General features: G+C 46.0%; 1 protein-coding gene across 2 annotated transcripts in view; it reads left to right on the top strand.

Moving 5' to 3' along the window:
- Positions 1-22,515, top strand: part of GLT1D1 (glycosyltransferase 1 domain containing 1) — a gene marked incomplete at both ends in the record, with an annotated part of 67,986 nt that overhangs the window by 28,748 nt on the left and 16,723 nt on the right. The window contains 4 exons of one of the 2 annotated variants that reach the window (XM_080941312.1): positions 1,952-1,988; positions 3,886-3,942; positions 12,966-13,061; positions 13,798-13,847. The exons of the other annotated variant lie outside the window; for it this stretch is intronic. Of the exons in view, the coding sequence (XP_080797438.1) occupies positions 1,952-1,988; positions 3,886-3,942; positions 12,966-13,061; positions 13,798-13,847 (240 nt within the window). The remainder of the gene's footprint in view (positions 1-1,951; positions 1,989-3,885; positions 3,943-12,965; positions 13,062-13,797; positions 13,848-22,515) is intronic. 2 annotated transcript variants of the gene reach the window in all.

The following is a 22,515-nucleotide window of genomic DNA, read 5'->3' as shown; positions in this document are numbered from 1 at the left end:
CAACACTCAAGGTCATCTTTAGCTACCTAGCTTGTTTGAGGCTGACCCCAGCCACCTTTTAAACAAACCAACCAACCAAACAGAAAGGCTGATATGGGGATATGGTTCTGAGTATGGAATCTAGCATAGGAGGCCTCAAACCTGAAGATGAGAGGTCTGGAGCCCTGGTAAAAGCTGGACTCAGGGCAATGGCACAAGGTCTATGGAGACATGTCTGTCTAGGTATAAGGGGTGTGGACTGGAAGGTCCCAAGAGAGTTATGGCTCTGAAGTACTGAGTCCCTGAAGACCACAGCCCATGCTGAGGGCTCACCTAGCATGCCTTTGAACTTGTTATTTTTCTCATTTGTGTTGGTGAGGTTTAGGATGCCACAGGATAACTTGTCTGTCTCCACTCCTCATTTTATGTTTGGTTTTGTGGACAGTTTCTATTATCATTTTTAAACAGGAGATTTTGTTTTGAGGTAGGCTCTGGATGTGTTGCATGCTAGCCTCAAACCCAAGGCAATACTCCTGCTTTACTCTCCAAAGTGATAAAAATTATAGGCTCACCCTACTGTGCCTAACTGAGAAGTGATATTTTGAAATACTTCCTTACTAAGGGCTTTTGAGGTCAAGGGGATTCCCTTGGGGACACCTGTATCAGCTGGATGGAACCTTGAATAGGGCAGTGAAGGGTTTGGTGGGCCAGTGGTTCAAAGGGTTAAATTAAGATCGAGATGCTGAGGCAAAACCCAAACGGAAGCGAACAGCCCTGTTCTGGAGTGGAAGCTGCTCTTCCTCACATTGGTAGCTGGTTCTGTCTTCCCATGGAGTGTCTGCCTGCCTGGGCTTTGTCACCACAGCTTGTACCCCAACTTGACAGATAAGTTCGAGGACTAGTTATGTGTGCCCTTTACAATGTCAGAGCCTTACTTTATTAACGGTGGTGCTGTGCCCCACGTAGATGTATGTGTGGTTGTGTGTAGAATATGTATGCACAGGACAGAATGGTGACCTCTGGCTTCAGGTGTCACTTTCTGCCTTCATAAGAATATTAAGTTCACAAGATAAATATACGCAGTGTTTGTCCCCACTGCTCATCCAGAGGTCTCTATTTTGACCACAACCATCATCAGCATTTGAGTGTCTCCTCTGCTATGGGATAAAGGATTCCCTGCCCCTCTCCAGCTCTCACATCTGTCCAGATGTGACATTTAATGAGCACTAGCCCCTTATATCTGGGATCTAGAAAAATGGGCTTTTTGCCATCTAGTGGCACTTGTGTGCTCTCACCAGGGAACACCACAAAGGCTAAGAAGTTGGGATCTTGGTACAAAGAGGTAAGTAGAGAAGGAAGAGGAGGAAGGACAAGAGCAAAGGAGAGGAAGAGGAGGGAGAGAAGGAGGGAGGTGGCAGAAGAAGAGACAGCTGCCTCTGCTGGGGTTCCAGGAACTTTGAAAGTGCTGCTTGGTCTTGAGGTCAACCTGTCCTTTCCACTGGCAACCACTTGTCCTTTTTGGGTCTCCCACCACCTCCTCCTTTTTTCTCCACCTCCCTCTCCCCCCTTTCCTCCCCTCTCCCCATCCTCTCTTTGTCCTCTCTTCTTTTCTTCCTCCTTTGTCATGAGGGATGGGCAATACCCTTTTGCACTTGGGAACAAAGTACCCATGAATGGCACTTGTCCACCAACTTCTCCTTTGGTGACAGGTACACTCCTTGGCTTTGGGGACTCTCTTGCTGATAGTCCTAGCATTAAGCCCGATTTCTTTCTTTGTTCTTCTTAGAGACTCTCTGTTATTAAAGGCAAATCCCTCTAGAAATGGAAGCAACTCTGTGCTCCTAACAAGCTGTTTGTGGGTGACTTAGAGATGTTCCCAAAAGGGTAATGTAATTATGTTGGTTTCTGAAAGTATAGAATGGTTGGACCATCAAACTAACTCCTCCTTACCCTTCTCCTCCCCTTTCAAAAGCCACATGCAACTGGGAAGATCTTTGTCCAGAGTCAAGGTAAGAACAGATATGTGTGTGTGTGTGTGTGTGTGTGTGTGTGTGTGTGTGTGTGTGTGTGTGTGTATGTATGTATGTATGTATGTATGTATGTATGTATATATATATAATTTATATATATTATTTATATATTATATATTTTAAAAATAATATATCTAAATAATATACAGTATACTAATTTAAAGTGTACCTATAATAGCTATACAATGTATTGCATTTGCTTCACTCATTTGTGTTCATGTACACACCACTGGACACACATGGAAGTTAGAGGACAACTGTCAGGACTTGGTTCTCTCCTGGAATTCACTCCGTAGACCAGGCTGGCCTTGAACTCAACGATCTGCCTGCCTCTGTCCTGAGGTCTAGGATTAAAGCTGTGAGCTACCACCCCCTGACGGGCTCTCTCTTTTCACCATACGAGTCCCAAGAATTGAAGTCAGGCTTGGTGGCAAGCACCTTCACCTAATGAGCCATCTTGCTGGCTCCCCGGGTATTCTACATTTTAAGAGAGTGCTACCTGCTTAGATAATATAGCTTATGAGGGGTACTTAGAATAACCAGAGAGGATACATTTCTGTTGCTTTCTAACATTAGAATAAAAGAGAGGCAGAAAAATTATAAAACAATAAAGAAAACTACAGATGACCATATAATTCTACCAGCGGCGGTAGTTTTCACTGTTCCTCCCTGTGTGCTTCATTTGCTTTTTCTTTTTATAGATTCTCTAACCCAGCTTGGCCTTGAACTCCTGGCCATCCTATCTCTAGCCTTAGTTGGAATCACAGGACTGAACTTGATTTGGGGGATATGGACTCTTCCACCCCATACTATTTTCATCCCCTCCCAGTAGTACCTTGTGACAGTGACACACAGTTCTCTTATCTGGCTCCACTGACCCTTATAAGCCACTGTCCTCGAGGACAGAGAATGGACAAAGAAAGACCGTGGACTGATTTTGGTTAGGTGGATACAGGTATGGTGGCTGAGGCAGGAAACACTGAAATTCCTGGGCCCCACAGGTCCCTCTTGGTTTCATCCTGTCACTAGGGTTCCGCTGGGCCTCTGAGACCCCAGGACTTGGCATGGAATCTTAGAAAGATCAACAGGGAGTGAGTTCTAGGCCAGCCTGGGTTACATGAGATCTACCTTACTTTTCAAACACTAGTCATAGGAGTCTCCATTGTAAAACAGATGTGCCCAAAGGGCTGGGAATGTGTTTTGGAGTCCTGGAGACAGAGGTTGGTGCTCCTTTGTTTTGTTTCTTGTCCCAAGAAACTGGGCTCCTGGAACTGGCTTGACCTCTTTGTGGGGCACCTACCTCACAGGTCTTAGGACTATAGGTCCTGTGTAGAAGATGCCTAAGTAGCACTTTCTGGGCAAGTGATGACCTTGAAGCAAGGTTAGAGGTGGGTAGATAATGTAACCTATTAGTTCAACCCTCCTCTTTCTTCCTCTCTTTCTTCAGAGCCTTTTTTCTGTCCATACCTAGCTTTCCTTGGAACTTGAGACAGTCATCAGTAGGGGCTGATTTTTTTAAAATAATAATAAGTTTAACTTTAAAAAAAATCACATCTGAGGAAATGACAGAGAACACACAATTGTGCAGTTGTTTGAGTGTTGGTTTCAGGAACTGTAAGTGAAGGTGAACCTTTACCCAGAGGGTTGAGTTCAAGTGCCAGTGCTTTAGAAGTCTCTTTAAAGAGCTCCAGGTCTGTACCAACCAAGGTGGTCACTTGGGATGGCGGTTGATTGGGATGCTACATCCCTGGAATCCACAGGTGCATTCAACCTTTGAGCCCAGGGGGCCCAGGAAACGCCACCAGAGTGCCTAAGAAGTTGGATGGATTTGTGAGTGCCAAAACTTCCTTTTTTTCTTTTCTACTCCATCTTTCAGGAATTGCAACAATACCAAATGCTGACTTTAACTGGAACACCTTCCTCCAGCAATCAGGTAAGGCTCGGCTCCCTTCCTGAGCCTTCGGGAGAGCATCAATTGCAGTCTGCCATCAGATGTCTCAAAGCGTCTTGCTGGATACTGCCTTTCTCTTTCTACAATGTTTCCATGTGCAGTGTGATCTCCACTCTCCATGCATTCGCCTAGCTGTTTTCTTAGGAGGCATTCCTAATGGCCGGTTGGTGTGAGACTATGCATTTAATCTGATCTCCATGCATCCTGCAGCACTGTCACCTGCAAGGTGGCATCAGGACACAGCCCATAGGTGGCTCGGGGGAGGGGCCGTTTTCAGTCCATGGTGGAATTCAGAGAAACTTAACCACTTCAGCTTTCATTCATGTTATGAAATAAGCTCAGTAATGCTGGTTGGACAAAAGTTTATCATGAAAAGTCTTTTAAATATAGACTGTCCATAAACAAGACCTACAGGATATGTTTTTTGTTTGTTTGTTTTGGGGGCAGCAATCTTATTGGGAGCTTTGATCCAGTCATTCTTGGTCATAAAAGCTAGATCTGGCAAAGCTGTCTACTGTCATGAGATCTGAAGACAAGAATTCCTCTGTTCTAATCCAACATTTTTTAGGATCGTTTGCCTATGAGTTCATTCAGGTGTGTGCACATGGGTGCACTTGGAGGTCAGAAGGCACTCCCAAGTGTTATACGTAGGAACTGTCTGCCTTGTTGACTAAGACACTGTCTCTCACTGGCCTGGAACTCACCAAGTAGTCCAGGATGGCTGGCTAGTGAGCCCCTAGAAATCCTATCTCTACTTCCCCCAGCACCAGGATTAAAAGTGCACACTCCTATGCCCAGCTTTTTCCTTTTTGTGGGTTCTGGGGATAGAACTCAGGCACCTTGGACTTCCTATATTTAGTACTTTGTATAGGGTCCAAATTGTGGAGTGCTTCAATACCCCAAAGCTATAGGCTTCTCTATAAACTTCCAAGGCTCAAAATTTGAAATCAGTTCCCCATGCCCAGCTGATGTGAGGGCACCCCAAATTTGTCTTCACTCTAAAAGCCTTACCAAAAATTCCCACCACACACTGTATGTCAGCCTTGGTTTTAGTTGAAAAGAAAAATCCCCAGCATTCTCGTAGAAAAATTTTTTCAGTAGCACATTCATCAATCCTCAGTGATCGCAGCGTGGCTGTTCTCGGCATTACAAATGAACCCCTGAGACCCCGTTGCTTCTTCATGTCAGCATGTGGGTGCAATTCTTCAGAACCCGGGGTGGGGGGGTGTCTTTAAATCGTCTGCCTTGAGGTTATTTCAGTTTCAATATATTACAGGACACGATGGAGGCATAACTGAGACCCATAATTCCTGAAAGCCGATGGCTTTTCGTCAAACCCCTTAGCTCAGGACTGATGTTTGGGGCTTGTAGTCGAGTGAGTAACAGTACAGCCAAGAGATTTAAAATACTCCACTGGCGGCATCCCCCCCCCCCCCATGGGGCTGACTTGGCTACTGTTCCATATCACTGTGGACAGTGAGAAATTCTTTCTGTTCAGTATCCAGGGGTGCAGGGAGACCCTGGCTGCAGCTGGGGTAGCTGATGACAGGAGGAACAAAGTAAAGCAAGTGGATCTCTAGAATTTTTCTGAGAGTTTAACAATCATGTGTGAGTTCCCACTTGTACAGTTGGTCAATGTTATTGGGTTCGGGTCTTGGGGGATGACCTATCTGGTTCACCTGGGCTTCTGGAGTTTTTGGGAGCCGAGATTGTAATTTGATACTTCTTTGACCCTCATGTGATGACAACAGAAAGAAGATAGTGGTTCTCAGCTTTCCTAATTCTTCTTCCTCATTCTTCTTCCTCAAAACGAGGTTGCAGGTAGCCCAGTTTGTCCTTTAACTTGCTATGCAGTGGAGGCTGGTCCTTCCCAAGTGTTGGGATTATAGACATGTGCCAAGACACCTCATTCTTCTCCCATCTTCCCCCAACTCTCCTAACTCCATTTGTTGTTCTATGTGCTGGAGATCCTAACATCCTAATTCACTCCCCTTCCTTGTCTATTCTCAAAAAAACAAAACAAAACAAAACAAAACAAAACAAAAAACCTATTTGGTTTTCCTATGAGGTGAGGGTGCTACTGGATCTTCACCCTACCCCACCCCCAAGACAGGGTTTTTTTGTGTAGCTCTGGCTGGCCTAGAGCTTACTTGGTAGACCAGGCTGGCCTCAAACTCACTCATAGAGATGCACCTGTCTCTGCCTTCCAAGTGCTGGGATTAAAGGCGTGTACCACCACTGCCTAGCTGGCTCTCCATTTTTATACAACCACAGGACAGATACTTTTTCTAAAATCTAGACTCCAGTCAGCATAATACCCTCTGCTAAAGCTTTTCAGGCCTCTTTTTATATAGTTGAGGGATAGGAGAGGTGCCAGGGCAAGGGTCTGATGGCCACATCTGATGGCAGCACTCCAGAAGCAAGGGGAAAAGGTGTTATCAAAAGTTCAAGTCTAACCCAGGCCTTACAGCTAATACAGGCCAGCAAGGGTTATGTCAAATGATGGTACTGAGGACAGAGCAGGAAGCCACAGCAACTGGAGCAATCCCCCACCCGTCCTCATGTGTGATCAGACAGCCCCGTTTAGTCTGTTGCTGGCAGTGGATGCTACCCCCTGACCCCACAGCTTGCAAGCACACAAAATTACAATTACATCGATCTATGCTAAATACATGAATACCTATAATGAGATTTTTGTTTTTTACTGTGTATTTTAATGCTCAGTGAGGGCCCCCAAGACCTGGAATCTGTATGTAAACTAGTGACCCCGCCCCCGTTATTTCTGATTGGTAAATAAAGATGTCAACAGCCAGATTGGAGAGATGGTGGCTCAGTGGTTACTAGCACTGACTGTTCTTCCAGAGGTCCCGAGTTCAATTCCCAGCAACCACATGGTGACTCGAAACCATCCTTCTTCTGCTGTGTCTGAAGACAACTACATTGTATTCACATACATAAAATAAACAAATATTTTTTTTAAAAACAAAGTCAGTGGCCAATAGCTGGGTAAAAGAGACATTAAGTGGGGTTTAGGTTTCCTGGGCTTGGGGTTGGAAAGGGAGAACAAGAAGGCAGGAGGAAGAAGGCACGCAGGTTAAGGAGTCTAGAAAACATGCCCTGAGGGCTGCCTAACTGGAGTTTAGAGCAGCCCAGATGAAACACAGTAATAACTTGGAGGCTATAGATAGGAAAGTAGATTCTAACAGCGTAGAGGGTAGATATCTGCTCAGCTCTTGTGTTAATTAAAGCTTATTGTAAATATAAAGGTTATGTTTGTTCTTATCTGAGAATTAAATGATATAAAAGCAGGGTAGAAACCCCAGGTCAGATTTAGATAATTTCTACAACATGCCTATGTACAGGACAGGGCTGGGCTCACACCTGCACTCAGCTTTACCTGGTACTTGAGGGCACGGGCAGGCTATAGGCACAAGTTTGGACTTGAATAGTGACAGTCACTCAACCTTTAGGTAGCATCTGCTTCACCCAAGTCTTGGCAGGTCCATCTCTTGTAGTTAACCTTTTAAGAACAAAGAGCAAACAACATTTTCCCATAAGCTACCGGGCTGGAGAGTGCCAGCCAGGTCATACCACTGGGTCTCAATCTTCCCAATCCTACAACTACAGACCTCATGCTCGGGGGACCCACCAACTATAAAATTATTTTCCTCGTTGCTTTATAACTAATTTTTGTATTGTTATGAGTCGCATTATGGATATATTTGGAGACTGGAGGTTGTCAAGGGGGTCGAGACCCACAGATTGAGAACCCCTGTGCTAGACTCGTTCCAATCCCTAGTGTACTGGACTCTAGCCCTTGGGTCTCTACTTAGGTTTTTCTAAGTGTTCTTCTGTCTGAGAATAAGCCTGCTATCTATGAGCAGGACCCACCAGGTTCCTTTTTAAATTTTCTTTTTTCTAGAAGACGAGGTATGGGATGCCCCTGTCTGTCATTTCTCTAATTTAGTTTCCTGAATTCTCATTACATTTAATCTCCAGCCCAGCAAGAAGATTTGAACGGCACAATGGATATAGGATTAGCTCCGTCTCTCCCTCTAGGGTCTTATGGGTCAGGAGGCTCAAAATCAATTTAGAGAGTTGGGAGGGGGGGTGAGCACTTTAAAAAGTGAATAAAAAATATTCCTGCTATTTCCTGACCACGTGGTCAGTTTGAAGCATGCATTTTTATTTTATCGATTTTTATTTAAATAACTTATATTTGAGAGAGGTTCTCTTGTAGCCCAGGACAGCCCTGCATTTGCTGTGTAGCTGAGGATGACCTTGAACTTCTAATCCCCCTGCCTCCACCCCAAGTTGCTAGCATCATGGGTATGGGTCATCATCCCTGGCTTATGCCCTGCTGGCAAGTGAATCTAGGGCTTCCTCCAAGTTAGCCAGGACCTCTACGAATTGTTCCCTAGTCCCATTTTGTAGATTTCTGAGGCAGCTTAAAGAGGCAGGAGACAGAAGGGGACAGGATTGTAACCTTCCAATAGATGCTACTGTGTTCATTGGTGCACACAGTGAGGGGGCAAACTCTTTCCTTCAGGGGGAAAGGACAGAAATAATTGCAATGCACAGCTCAGATTTCCTTTCTGTAGCCCCTGCCTTCCAGAGTTGAATTATTCTATCACCTAAAATTTGGAGAGAGGTGAGGGAGAGAGGTGAGGGAGAGAGAGAGAGAGAGAGAGAGAGAGAGAGAGAGAGAAGGGAGGAGAGAGGAAAGAAGAAGGGAGGAAGAGAGGAGGGAGAAGAGAGGGAGAGAGAGAGAAGGGGAGAGGAAAGAAGGGAGGAAGAGAGGACGGGAGAGAAGAGAGGGAGGGGAGCGAGAGAGACTTTTAAGTGTTTTTATTTTTATTTACATGTTTACGTGTGTATGTTTTTCTGTGTGTGAGTAGGATAGTATATCCATGCCTGGTGCCCACAAAGGCCAGACGAAGTTATCAGATCCGCGGGACTGGGTGTTTCCAGCGGTTTGTATGCTGCTGTATGGGTGTCAGGAACGGATTCCATGTCCTCTCTCTGCAGAAGCAGCCCTTAACCACTAGAGTCTCTGCAGCCCCTGGAGTACACTTTTCATTGTGCGTAACCACTGCGTGCGATGCTCAGCCATCATGGCTTCTCAGCTGCAATATGGTGCATCTCTTCCTGTGAGTTACCCTGCGGACCAGTCTTTTCCCAGGGCTGTCTTTCCAAACCATCTGGGTCCCAGGAGGCACAAGGCTAGATTTCCCCAGTACCTCTAAACTGGCCACAGGTGCAATACCCCCAAACCGGGCCAAACAGATATTCAAGTAGTTGTTTAAAGCAGGTGACCCAGGTAAGCAGGAAGAAATATGTGACCTCAGCACCATGTCACACAGGGGCACAGGACAGTCCCCCCAAGCAATTCTGTGAGTTTCTGGAATGTCACCTTGGTACAGCATTTGGATTACATATTAATCTTTTTCTCCCTATTCCATGAGGCCAGTTTTTCATCTGGTGTGTGTATGTGTGTGGGGGGGTCCTCATGGCTGTCTCACTGTCTGTCTTCTTCTTCCACTCATGGATTTAATGCATCTCCCTAGATGGAAGGTGTGAGTAGATCGGAGTTGTGTTTTGCTCTGGACCTGTGTTGGCTTGTCCTCTTGAACCTAAACATGCTGTTTCTGCACCTATGTGGCAGTGTGGGGTGTATGTGGCTGGCCTGTGGGCCATACACGTGAAGACACAGGTCCTGTGTGTGGGGCTGTGGCCTCCTGCTTTAGCTAAGGAGCCCCTTCCCTGTTTTTCCTCCATGTACAGAATTGTATTTCCTTTGAAATTAATACATAAATCTGGAAAGGTAATTTTGATGTCCATCCCCAGCAGATCTACAGTCTGAGGATCAGATAAACATTAGCCGCTCTTCTCTGGGAATGAAGGCTTAGGCTGCCTTCTCATTCTGACCCTTCCTCCCCTTAGATTTTATTAAGGAGAAGAACTTATCATTTATTAAAGACAATCACTTGACTCCTAACCTTGGATTCCAGTGCCTGAATTCCAATTCTCCAACCTTGAGACCACATCTTCTGTAGCTTCTGGCTCAGAATTGAGTCAAATATGCACTTACTAAGGCTTGTCTGCTGAGGTTAGTTCACAAGATTCAAAATATCGGGGAGGGCATATGAAACCCTCAGATCAGCTTAGTGATATTGTCAGAAGTTAATTCAGAGATTGTAGTAACTTTGTATTCATTGTGCATAAAATGTACATATGACATTACACATTATAACATTTTCATGTATAGAGAGAAAACATCTTATTTTTAAGGTTTTATTTTATTTTAAATTATGTATGTGTATCTATGTGTAGATGTAAGCATTTAGGTGCAATGCTCAAAGAGGGCAGCAGGGGGCATTGGATCATCTGGGGCTAGAGTTGCAGACCCTTGGGAGCTACCACATAGGTGCCTGTAACTAAACTTAGGTCCTGTGCAAAGGCAGTAAGCACTCTTAACCATCCCGCCCTCTCCTGCCCCAACATGTAAGTTTCTTGATCATATTCCCCCCAGAATTTTCTTCCTTTTTCTGTTCTCTTTTCCCCTTCCCCCATTCCCCTTCTCTTCCCTTCACTGCTCCTTCCTTCCTTCCTTCCTTCCTTCCTTCCTTCCTTCCTTCCTTCCTTCCTCTCTTCCTTTCTGAGATAGGTTTTTGTTGTATAGTACATGCTGGTCTTGAATTCTCTGTGTAGCCTAGCTGGCCCCAACCGTAATGCTGTCCTGACTTAGCCTACTAATTACTAAGACTGAAGGTATAGTCTATCACGCTTGGCTTAGAAGTGTGTGTGTGTGTGTGTGTGGACAAGTGCCTATCCTGAAAAAGACAGCCTTGCATATGCATGGTTTTATGGCCAATTACACAGGCTGTAAATGCTGATATTCTAGACTAGCTTTTGTGCCGAGTCTATTAACAATTGTTATTAAATCAATTATCTACCAGTTGCCATAAAACACCTCAAGAACTCCTGGCCTCAGACAACTGTGGCTGTTTCTCGTGATTTGTGTGGGTGTGAGCTGTTGTGGTTTTGTGGCTCAGCTGGACACCCTCTGCCCATTCCAGGCCTGCTGATGCCGTTCCCAAAATGCTCACGTGTGCCGGAGGCCCACCTTAGGGCTGGGACCTCACTTTGCCAGGATGAGAGTCTCTTTATCAAGGCTTTTTTTTCCCAAGGAGGTGTGTGGCCAGATGACCAAGGCCTTTCACAAGATGACCAATGCTTAAAGGTTGTGAATAGGTTATAGCCACTTTCCTTGCATTTGGTTGGTCAGGAAAGTTCTCACTTTCTCTTAGCCTGGAGTAAAAAAATCAGTTTCACTCATGAGAAGGAAGAGTCACCAAAACTGGTGCCTATTGCTGTCCTACTTTATAGATATGACACTCCCAAGCCTTCCTTATATTACTATTATTATTGTTGTTGTTATTTTGGTTTCTTTCTTTCTTTTTTTTTTCTTTTTTTCTTGTATATCCCTGGCTGTTCTGAGACCTGCTTTGTAGACCAAGCTGGCCGCAAACTCAGAGATTTGCCTACCTCTGCCTCCTGGGTGCCAGGATTAAAGGTGTGTGCCACCAGGACCAGTTTGTATTTATTATCATTATTATTTTGCTTGTCTTAGTCAGGGTTTCTATTTCTGCACAAAACATCATGACCAAGAAGCAAAGTTGGGGAGGAAAGGGTTTATTCAGCTCACACTTCCACATTGCTGTTCATCACCAAAGGAAGTCAGGACTGGACCTCAAGCAGGTAGGAAGTAAAAGCTGATGCAGAGGCCATGGAGGGATGTTGCTTACTGGCTTGCATCCCCTGGCTTGCTCAGCCTGCTTTCTTATAGAACCCAGGTCTACCAGCCCAGGGATGGCACCACCCACAATGGGCTGGGCCCTCCCCCTTGATCACTAGTTGAGAAAATATCTTACAGCTAGATCTCAGAGAGGCATTTCCTCAACTGAGGCTCCTCTGTGATAACTCTAGCTTGTGTCAAGTTGACACAAAACCAGCCAGTACACTGCTGCTGCTACTCCTACTACTATTAATGTGTATGGGTGTTTTGTCTGTCTATATCCACAGAAGCCTGAAGAGGGCATCACATCCCTGAAACTGGAGTTACAGATGGTTGGGAGCTACTGTGTGGATGCTGGGAATTAAACCTGTGTCCTCTGCCATGACAGCCAGTGCTCTTAACTGCTGAGCCATGTTCCCTGCCACTTTTCCTGTCATTCTAAAAGCTATACAGATAGCTCAGTTGGTCGAGTGCTTGCCTAGCTTGCAGGAAACCCTGGGTTCGATCCCAGCACTGCATGAACTGGGCATGGCGCTATCTGCCTGTAGTCCTAGACTTGGGGGTGGGAGTCAGGAGAATCAAAAATTCAAGGTTCTCCTGAGCTACACAGCAAGTTTGAAGCCAGCCTGGACTATTGTAGGAGACACTGTTTGTGTACTGCCCACAAGAAACAAAATATAAACAAACGAGAGGAGGGAAAAAAAATACCACTCGATAAACATGCATGTCTACTTTTAGAACTGTTACGGTTTTCTGAGGTAAAGTTGACAAATCCACTGGCAAACACAGAAAAAAAACAACAGGATGGCAAGATGTATGTGTGCATTTCCTATTCCCAGGGACATATGCTCATATCTACTATGCATCTGTGAATTCCCAAGTCACCCATAAGCCTCTTTTCTAGTTGCCTCAACTGAAACTGCCCAGGTCCTTCCTGGCCTGCTGATTCCTATCAGTAGTGGGTGGATCAGCTCTAGCCCCATCCTTCCCTCTCTGTGGCAGGGACCTTGCATTTCATAGCTCGAGTAGAGCTCAGGTTTACCTATGCTAATGCGCACAGCAAGGCATTTAGAGAGCACGCTAGGGACAGGAAGGCCAGTGCGAGCTGCTGGCCTCTGGTCTGCCTGCCTCGATGTCGTCACTGTTGCCAGGTAACTTAGCTGTATCCTCCATGCCCACGGGAGTGTCCCATACTCTTTTCTTACAGAGATCGACCAAAGTGCTGACAACCTGTACATATTCCTTGTAATATGTGGGCTCAGACCCGTGAAGGATCCTCTGTACCTGGTGGATGCATTCTCAGGTATGTGTTAGGCCCTCCTTGGTGTGTGGGTTTGCAAATCGAGAGGTGCTTTGGCTTTCAGTTCTCACTGGGTGCTCCCAGCTGGCCTCCAATTCTCAATCCTCCTGCTTCTGCTCCCCAAATGCAGAAGTTACAGTGTGAGCCATCTTGCCCAGTGGGGACCTTTCCTCCACTTTGTTCATGTGTCTAAGCAGATTGTTCCAAGATGATCACTTTGGAAACAGCCAATCACTGTTTGGTAACATATGGGTTTAATATCTCTGTGTAGACTTGCAGCTTCAGGTGTGAAGGATGCCAGACAAATTGAAAATAATTGTGAGGCTAAATTAATTTAAAAAAAAAATCTTGCCAGTGTTATAGGGATATGCATTTCCTGTGGATACCAGAAGAGGGCATCAGATCCCCAGTCAGGCAATTGTGAGCTGCCATGTGGTTGCTGGGAACTAAATTCTGATCCTCTGCAAGAGCAGCCAAGTGTTTTAAACCACTGAGCCATTGCTTCAGTCCAAAAAAGAAACAGTTCTTCAAGTTAAAGCATACAATGGCACATATAGGCATTCTAAATAAATGAAGTTGATCCTGGCTGGCGTGAATGAATGCTTAAAGAGCTAAGAGGACAAAACTCACCATGGAGTAATCTGTAGTTAAGCTGAATTGTTTTCCCAGCTGCGACTTGAAGCCATGTTAGCTCCATTGTAAGTCTTTTTTCTTTTTCTTTTTTCTTTTCCTTCCCAAGAATGGCATCAAGAAACACCCAATGTTTACATGGTGATTGTAGGTCCTGAGGTGAGTTTATGGGCTGTGAATACCTATCTCATGGCTGTTTTTTGTTTTGTTTTGTTTTTACTGACTTTGCTTTTTTAAGTGTGTGTGTGTGTGTGTGTGTGTGTGTGTGTGTGTGTGTGTGTGTGTGTGAATGTGTGAGTGCACGCTCCTCTGTGTGTGCAGTTCCTACTGGGACCAGCAGAGAGCACTGATCTCCTACACCTGGATTCACAAGTGGTTGTCAAGTGCCCAATGTGTGTGCTCAGAATGGAGCTCAGGTTCTTTGCAAGAGCAGTATGCACTCAAACTGGAGAGCTATCTATGTCGACATGGAATACATTTTCTAAAGCTGCTTTATGTTCCTCTTCTATATGCCTTTTTTCCCCCTCTTTAGGAAACTGAAGATTACTTTTTTAAATTAAATTTTATTATTTATTTGTACCATGTGTGTGTGTGTGTGTGTGTGTGTGTGTGTGTGGACATGTATCATACCACACACATGGAGTTCTGAGAACAACCTTCAGAAGTCTTTCTACTGTGTGTGTCCCAGGGATTGAACCCTGGCTTCAGGCATGGTGGTAAGCACCTCTATTGCTAAGCTATATCTTTAGGCTAATAATTTGCCTTTTCTAAAAAAAATAAAAAGTATGAAAAAAATGGCATGGGACTGGAAAGATGGCTCAGCTGTTAAAAAGCACTAGCTACTCTTCCAGAGGACCTGGGTTTGGTTCCCTGCACCCAAATGGCAGCTTCCAACTTTTATAACTCCAGTTCCAAGGGGTCCAATGCCCCCATCTGGATTTTCAGGCTATGTGTACACATGGTGCACATGCATGTACGTGCATGCAGAACATGTGCACATGTAAAATAAGTTTAAAAAAATGAAAAACATCTGGATTGTATCTCAATAGTAGAGCACTTTCCAAATTCGTATGTGCAAGGCCTTGGATTCAGTTTCCAAAATCATGTGAGTGACATGCTCATGCGTCACACACACACACACACACACACACACACACACACACACAGGGTAGGAGGAGGGTGGGAGGGAGGAAGAGAGAGTATGTGTGTGTGTTCAGGCCAAAGTTAAAGATTATATCTGCTGATCTTTTATATGGCTGATTTACTGTAAAGATTACAATTAATTTAAACAAATTTACTATTGCAAAAAATAATTAGATCATTGTTTCGGGAAAACCAGTGGGTCATATGAAGAGGAACTTATTTTAAAATATAAAAGACAAAAGTTTATCTAAGTCATTGTATAAGCCAAACTCTATGAATGGGCCAAAGTATTTCAAACTGCAGATGCGGAAGTGTTCCTGAACCCAGTGTAAGAGCATGCTCCTGGCCACTGTTTAGGGACCTTGCTGTTGGGAACAAGACACACCTCCTACTCCCATACACACACACCAAGTTTGACATGTGGTGGTTCTTGCCAGGAAACTGTTCCTCACTGTCCTGTGTTGACTTTTGCAAGATACATGCAGACATCTGCTCTATCTCCTAGTCCCTCTCCTCAGTGCTGAGACCACACCTCATGAATATGGCTGTCTTAGTCAGGGCTTCTATTCCTGCACAAAACATCATGACCAAGAAGCAAGTTGGGGAGGAAAGGGTTTATTCAGCTTACACTGTCCACACTGCTGTTCATCACCAAAGGAAGTCAGGACTGGACCTCAAGCAGGTCAGGAAGCAGGAGCTGATGCAGAGGCCATGGAGGGATGTTATTTACTGGCTTGCTTCCCATGGCTTGCTCAGCCTGCTTTCTTATAGAACCCAGGTCTACCAGGTCAGGGATGGCACCACATACAATAGGCTGGGCTGTCTGTCTCCCCTTCATCACTAGTTGAGAAAAAGCCTTACAGCTGGATCTCACAGTGGCATTTCCTTAACTGAGGCTACTTTCTCTGTTTGTGTCAAGTTGACACAAAACTAGCCAGTACAATGGCCTTTTGTTTGCCCCAAGCAGTTTGGAAAACAAAGTGTGCTCCGTGCTCCTAGCTGCATGGCCATTACCACTCTTCATGTGGCTTCTGTTCCAGGCTTTCCACTGTGTGTGTGTTTCCTCTAAACGCCTCTGCTGACATCCTTTCTTGCAATGTAATAAGATGAGGCCTCTGGGAGGTGACTGGATCCAGGGGATAGAGGAATCAGGGTCTATGTAAAAGGTACCCCAGGGAGCTGCCTTGCCTTTTTCATTGTGTGTGGACACAGCAAGAGGCCACCACCTATGAACCAGGAAGCACACCTCACGAGACACCCAGCCTGCTAATGCCCAGATCCTGCGACTCCCTGTTAGGTCTGTAAGTTACCCAAGTGATAGCACATCGAAGCAGTGCCCATGTGAGCTGATACACCTTCTGTGGTGCCCAGTGGAATTCTCACCTGTGCAGTATGAGCCACACCCTCACCACTCTATTTTGTTTGGCCAGATGGTACCAGGCAAGCTGGGAGTGTTCGCTAACAGACACCCCGAGGGAGACCAAGGAAACTAACATATACAAGTCCATCTTTGGTGAACCAACGAGATGACTGGCGTCAGTAGTATGGAGGGCTCAAAGGGAGCTTGTTACATCATCAAAAACCCCACCAAGCCTGGGCCATAATACATCTCTGGGGCTTCCTGCCCAACTTGCAGACAGCTCCACTGAAGCGTCCCCTCTTCCCTTAACAACTGCTTCCCTGTTTCTGTGACCCCAGGAGGTTCATCGAGTCTAGTGGCTTTCTTGTGTGTCCAGTAGGCCTCTACCAGCAGGAAATGCTTTAATCGGAAGGAAACAGATTCTCCATCATTCCTGGAGCGGCTGGCTTCACTTTCCCTCACTCCAGAAACACGCCCCAGGGTCTAGTGACTGCTTAATACAGTTTCCCAGTCTCATCTATTTCTCTTGTTTTAGTTCCCCGTGAGCCTTCCCAGCATGCACAGCTGTTCTCTGCATGCTCCCAGACGTTGGGAATAATCATGTTTACCTCTTAGAATGAGGCAAGAAGATGCTAATAAAAACAACCAAGAGGGGAGGGGCTGGTAAAACAGCTCAGTGGGTAAAGGTGCTTGCTGTTAAGCCCGATAACCCAGGTTCAATCCCAGGGATCCACATAATGGAAGGAGAGACCCAATTCCCAAATGTTGTCCCACAACACGTGAGCAGCCAGACATACAGAAAGGATTTAAAATAGACATTGTACACACATACAACCATGTCAGAGGCCACGGAGACACGGGATCTCATGCTAATCTCATGATACAACGTACAATATAACAGACATTAGAAGCCCCTGACAGTCTTTAAAAAGAAATCCCAACACTTTAAAAGCTCAAAGTCTCTTTAAAATATCTAAGCCTCTTAGCTGTGGCTTCCTACCAAATTCAAAACAAGTGACACACTTGTCACTTTAGGTGGGAGGAACCAGGGCACAGTTAGCATCAGAGCAGAGCAAAATCAAACCCCAACACTGTAAACAGTTCATTGTCCTGTCCAACGGCTGGTACCTTCTTTTAGCAGTCCCAGATCTAGGCTCTGTTACTGCAGGCACACAGCCTGTCCTGCATACTCAGGTGAGCTCCACCCCACACCTGCCACTGTCCCTGGGGGGCTACTCCATTGTCTGGCATCTTCAATATTCTGGGGTCTCTCCTGCATCTAAGGCTTCACCCTTACTGGTGGTCTCTCTCATTGCCAAGCCTCCCTCCCCCTCTTTCCCTTTTGCTCTCTCTTCCCTTCCCCTTCCACGCCCTCACCACCTCCATGAAGCCCTCAGTCCTGAGGTCACCACTGCCACTGAGGCTGTATATTCACCAATCTTTTCTTTCTGGTCTCTGTTCTAGGGCTATGGTTTTCATCCTTCCTAATGCTGTCACCCTGTCCCTTTAACACGGGTCCTCATGCTGTGATGATCCGCCGCAGCATAACATTATTTTCATTGCTGCATCATAACTGTAATTTTGCTACTGTTATGAACCATAATGTAAATATCTGTTATTTCCCAATGGTTATATGGGACCCCTGTGAATGAATCATTTGACACCCCGCTCCCACATCCCCAGTAGTCACGACTCACAGGCTGAGGAATGCTGTTTGACCCTGCCTTATGGCATCAAGCCTTGGGTTCTCTCCATGACCCCTTCAAGCCTAAAGCCTCTATTACAGCTGAGGCTATACCTCCACCAATGGCCTCCTGACCTCTCTGAAGGGGTCCCAGCCCTGCCACAGGTAGTTCTCCTAAGTCCCCTACACCTTCAAACCAGGACCATGGCGGGGAGGCTCTCCACACCTTACTAAGTTTGACTGTGGATTCCCTGACCATGGCTTCTGAGTGCTGACCCCACCTTCTAGAAGGTGTTAGCGTCTCCTGACCAAATCACGGCTGGCTTTCCTGTCCCAGAAAAAACCAGAAACCAGAGGCTTGCAATTTTCAAACCTCACAGGAAGGAGTGGCCTGATAGAGTCTCTGAAGAGACTCTCAACCTCTCCTCAGGTACCTGAAAGCTGGGTCTCCATCATCTATGCTGTTCTCAGCATTATCCTCTTACCTCCCACAACAGCAGCCCAAGAAATCCTCAGTACTCAATGGCTCCTTCAGCCCAAAGTTCCCAAATCCTCCTTCCACAATCCTCCCCACCACCACACGCACACATAAAGGCAACATGGCCAGCAAGATGCAGGCAGCTCTCTGATGCCAGCCTTCATTTGTTTTCTGTTGCTGGGATGAACACCATAATCAAAATCAATTTAGAGGGGGAAAGGATTCATTTAGCTTACAGTTCACACAGTCCATCAAGAAGGGGAGCCAGGGCAGGAACTCTAACAGCGCAGAAACTGAAGCAGAGGCCTTGGAGGAGCTCAGCTTCCTGCTTCCGGGATTTGCTCAGGTTTTCTTATACAACCCGGTACCACCCACCTAGGGATGACACTGCCCACAGTGGGCTGGGCCCTCTCTGTGTAAATCAACAATCAAGAAAATGCCCCACAGACTTGTTCACATGCCAGTCTGATGGAGGCAGCTCCGTGGCTCTCCCTCCTGAGGCCTGTACGGTTGGTTGTGGCTCTTGGGATGAGATTTCACCGTGATGTTTCTGGCTCAGGTCCTGGTCCTCAGACTTTTCTTACAAACTCATTCTTCACCGTTCCCAAGCCTCTACCCATCTGTAATGCTCATACCCAAGTGCTCAGTTTATTGTTGTTCTGAGTCTGGAACAGGAGGAGACTTAAGCCACTTTGTACTTGACTTTGAGTGTTTGCTGCAGTGTCGAGGGCTCACGTGTTGATGAGGTTGACCAGCTGTCCATGTGTCAAGATGCATTAAAGCTCTTATTTTAATGGCTAAAGCATCCAGTGCATTAATACCCACCAACCCTCCCGAATCTTCCTGTCTGGGTCCTGATACGAGCACACTTTCTTCTAGTCCATGTCTTGCTCTCTGCAGAGGTCAAGTCTCAAATAGCACTTACTGTGTAAGTGCAGGCTTACTTAGCTTTTCCAGGTCACGTCCTATGGCTTGTTGCAAAATTGTATCAACTTGGCTAGATCATGACTAGTGAAGCAGAGTCTGGAGTTACGGGGAGTCACTGTGGTGCTCAGCAGCGATTACCTCTGCCTCCTTCCAGTTGTTTATGTGTTAGACTCTGGTGAAGACACTGTAGACTCCTTGTCCTACCTCAGCTGAGAGCATCAAAACAAACAAAAAGGTTCCCAGCCCAAAGCTTGCCAGAGGGCATCTTAAGAGCTCAAAGAGGAAATGAAGTACCTTGAAATGGGTGTGAGACAACTCGCTGGGACAATTGTCACTCAAGGCTGGGTGCCTGAGATGAAAACAGAGTCCCTGCCACTTTGCTTCCAAGACCCTGCTGTTGTTCCAGGTTCAGGAAGAGGGTGTCAGGGTGTCCTTTAACAGGGAGAGGACCATCCCGTGAGGTCCCTGTTCAGTGGGAGAAGTGAGGATGAGGAGGGAGCAGGTGGGATGAGATTCGAGGCTGAACAGCAAAAGCCACAATCCCAAGCTGGCTGTGTATACACACATTTTGTTTTCAAGGTTTATTTTACGTATATGCGTGATCGACCTACATCGTGAATACGCAGCACATGGGTACCTGGTACCTGTTGGGGTCTCACTACCATTACCTGCTGGCCTGTCAGTTAGTTCCGCCCCCTCTCTGGGCCAGACCTGCCTCCGTGATGTGAGAAAAGCTGGATCGAGTGGTTTGTCTGAAGGGTAACGTGCCCTCCATTGACTTTGGTGGTAGCTACCTGGCTGCTCTTAACCACGTGCCTCAGTTTCCCCGTCTGCAAAGTGGACATGATTAATACAGTAGTACCTGCTTCCTGGCTTGCTATTAGTGAAGGCAAGCACCGCCTGTCCTTGGGGGAGTGTCCTGGGAATACAGAAAGCATAAGGGACCTTTAAAGCCAGTGTTCCCTTTCTGCTCTGACTGCCCAGATCCTGTTCTAGCTGTAAGGTGCCCTGAGTTCAGCTTGGGTTTTTCTATTAATGCTCCTTTGATCTCTCAGTTCCTCTGTTTTGAGAGGAGCACATGTTCCCGCTCACAGGGCATCTTGTACGGCACCTTCCCCAGCTCTTTGATGAGGCATGCTGGAGGCCCAGAACGTTTGCTTTGGGCATGACAGCCTAATGACTTCCCCAGCAACTTCTTATAGCAAAGATTATTTCCCCTAAGCCCTTGAGTTGAAACAATATCTTTTGTTAGGAAATAAACAAGCTTGGAAGGAGGAAATGAGAATTTTTTTTCCTCTGGCTGCGTTCAAAGCCTCCCCCCACCACCTTTAAAAATTTCATTAAATAAAAACATCCACTCCTCCTTTCCTCTTTATCTTGTGTTTTGTTCCACTCGGCTTCACTAAGAGATTTGAAAATGAACTGATGTGGAAAGTAAACCCAGAGAAAGCCAGCGTCAACTGTAGTTTCTTCTTAAGACCCGCTCTTGGCTCCTTAGCTACGTTCCAGCTTTGCATTCCAGCCGTCTCGGAACGCGGCTTGTATCCTTGACAAATTAGCTTCCCCCAGACAGTTCATCTTGAGAACCAGTGCCTGCTAATAGAGACAAAAAGAGGATGGGCTGGCAGAAACAGTGTAAAATTTGAAGGTGAAAATTAACATGTACAATGAAAGGGTTTCCATTTTTTTTACTGTATGTATGTAGGTATGTGTGTGTGTGTGTTCCTGCACACGTGCGCATGCATGACATACCGCATGTGTCTAGAGATCAAAGGACAACTTGCAGGAATTGGTTCTTCCCTACAATGTCCCAGGTTGGGGTGAGGAGTGTATCCCCCCCGGGAACAAACTTAGGTCATTGTGCTTGGTGGCAAGCACCTTTGCCCATTGAGCCATCCAGCCCAGAAGGGAGCTTCCACTGGAGGGTTGACTTTTACATTGTCATATGCTAGGGTCAGGCTGGGATCTGGTCCTTAATAATTTGAGTATGAGGCCTCGGGTGGGAAGTAACAAGGGAGTTCTCATACACAGGACTGTTCTGGTCACTGCACCGGAGCCAGGGAAGGAGGCCAAGATGCAGCGGAAAGAGAAGCAGAGCTATCTTAGGTGGTGTGGCAGCTAGCAGGCGGGAGAGTTGGGGGGGGGTGCTGCTTCTGGCCAGGACAGAGTGAAAGATAGGGCACCAGCTGTATCCTGGAGGATGATGACTCCTGGAGACTGGGACATGGGATGGCCAGAGGGAGAAGAGCAAGGAAGATAGCAGGATAGGCTTTTAGAGCCTGCATGTGTGTGCACGTGTGTGTCTGTGTGCATGTGGTCACTGCTTATGGGTGAGGTTTCCTGTGGAGGACCTTTTTTTTTGTCATTGTTGTTTTGAGTCAGGGTCTGTTGTTGTTCCGGGGCGCACAGAGTCAGCTACTACAGTGACTCTGGGAAGAGTCAAGTGTCCTCCCCTCCCCCAAGCTGAAAGTATGAGCATGCACTGTAATACCTTGTTTAAGTTATTTATTTTGCATGTGTGTATGTGTGCACACTTGATTATTATATAACTGTTCATGTGTGTTCATATACCTATATACACTATATATATATATATATATATATATATATATATATATATATATGAATATAAGTGTGTGTGTGTCTATAAGTGGCACAATGGCTTTCCTGCTCTGGGACTCTGGTGAAGTTATACAACCTCTTCCTGAATAGAAGTGTTCAGTGATGACGTTGTTGCTAGAACTAAGGTAAAGGCTTTGGAAGGCTTAGCCCATGTTCTTCTGGCTTGGGTGGCTACTGCGTATTGATTATAAACAGCTGCAACACAGTAGTAATTTGTTATTTATAGCTCTGAGCGCCTCTCTGCCCAGATCTTCCTAGGGAGAATTACAAATTCTTCTGCTTTCGTGTTTGATATAATGTAGCCCCACAAATCTCCAGCCTCATCGTGGTCCCAGGGATGTTGAGTAAGCCTAACACCATTAGTCCTGGAGCAGGCATCCTAGCAGTCTGAAGGATTCAAGGCCCACCACACAGCGCTTCCTGTCAGAAGAAAGCGAAACACAGGTTCTAGACAAAGGCTTTTATATCACCTTGCATTATAAAGGTAGCTGTTCCGGGCATTTGCTTTCAACTAGCAGGCGTGCTTGTAATTCATGATGGCTATTGGCAACGCGCAAATGAGAACAGGAATTGAATCTACTTTCTTTGCAGCCTGGCTGGAGCCACAGTCAGG

The sequence above is a fragment of the Micromys minutus genome (genome assembly GCF_963924665.1).
Source record: "Micromys minutus genome assembly, chromosome: 29".
In the NCBI taxonomy this organism is placed as follows: domain Eukaryota; kingdom Metazoa; phylum Chordata; class Mammalia; order Rodentia; family Muridae; genus Micromys; species Micromys minutus.
Note: the sequence above shows the minus strand (reverse complement) of the source record. Positions and strands in the feature narration are given on the sequence as shown.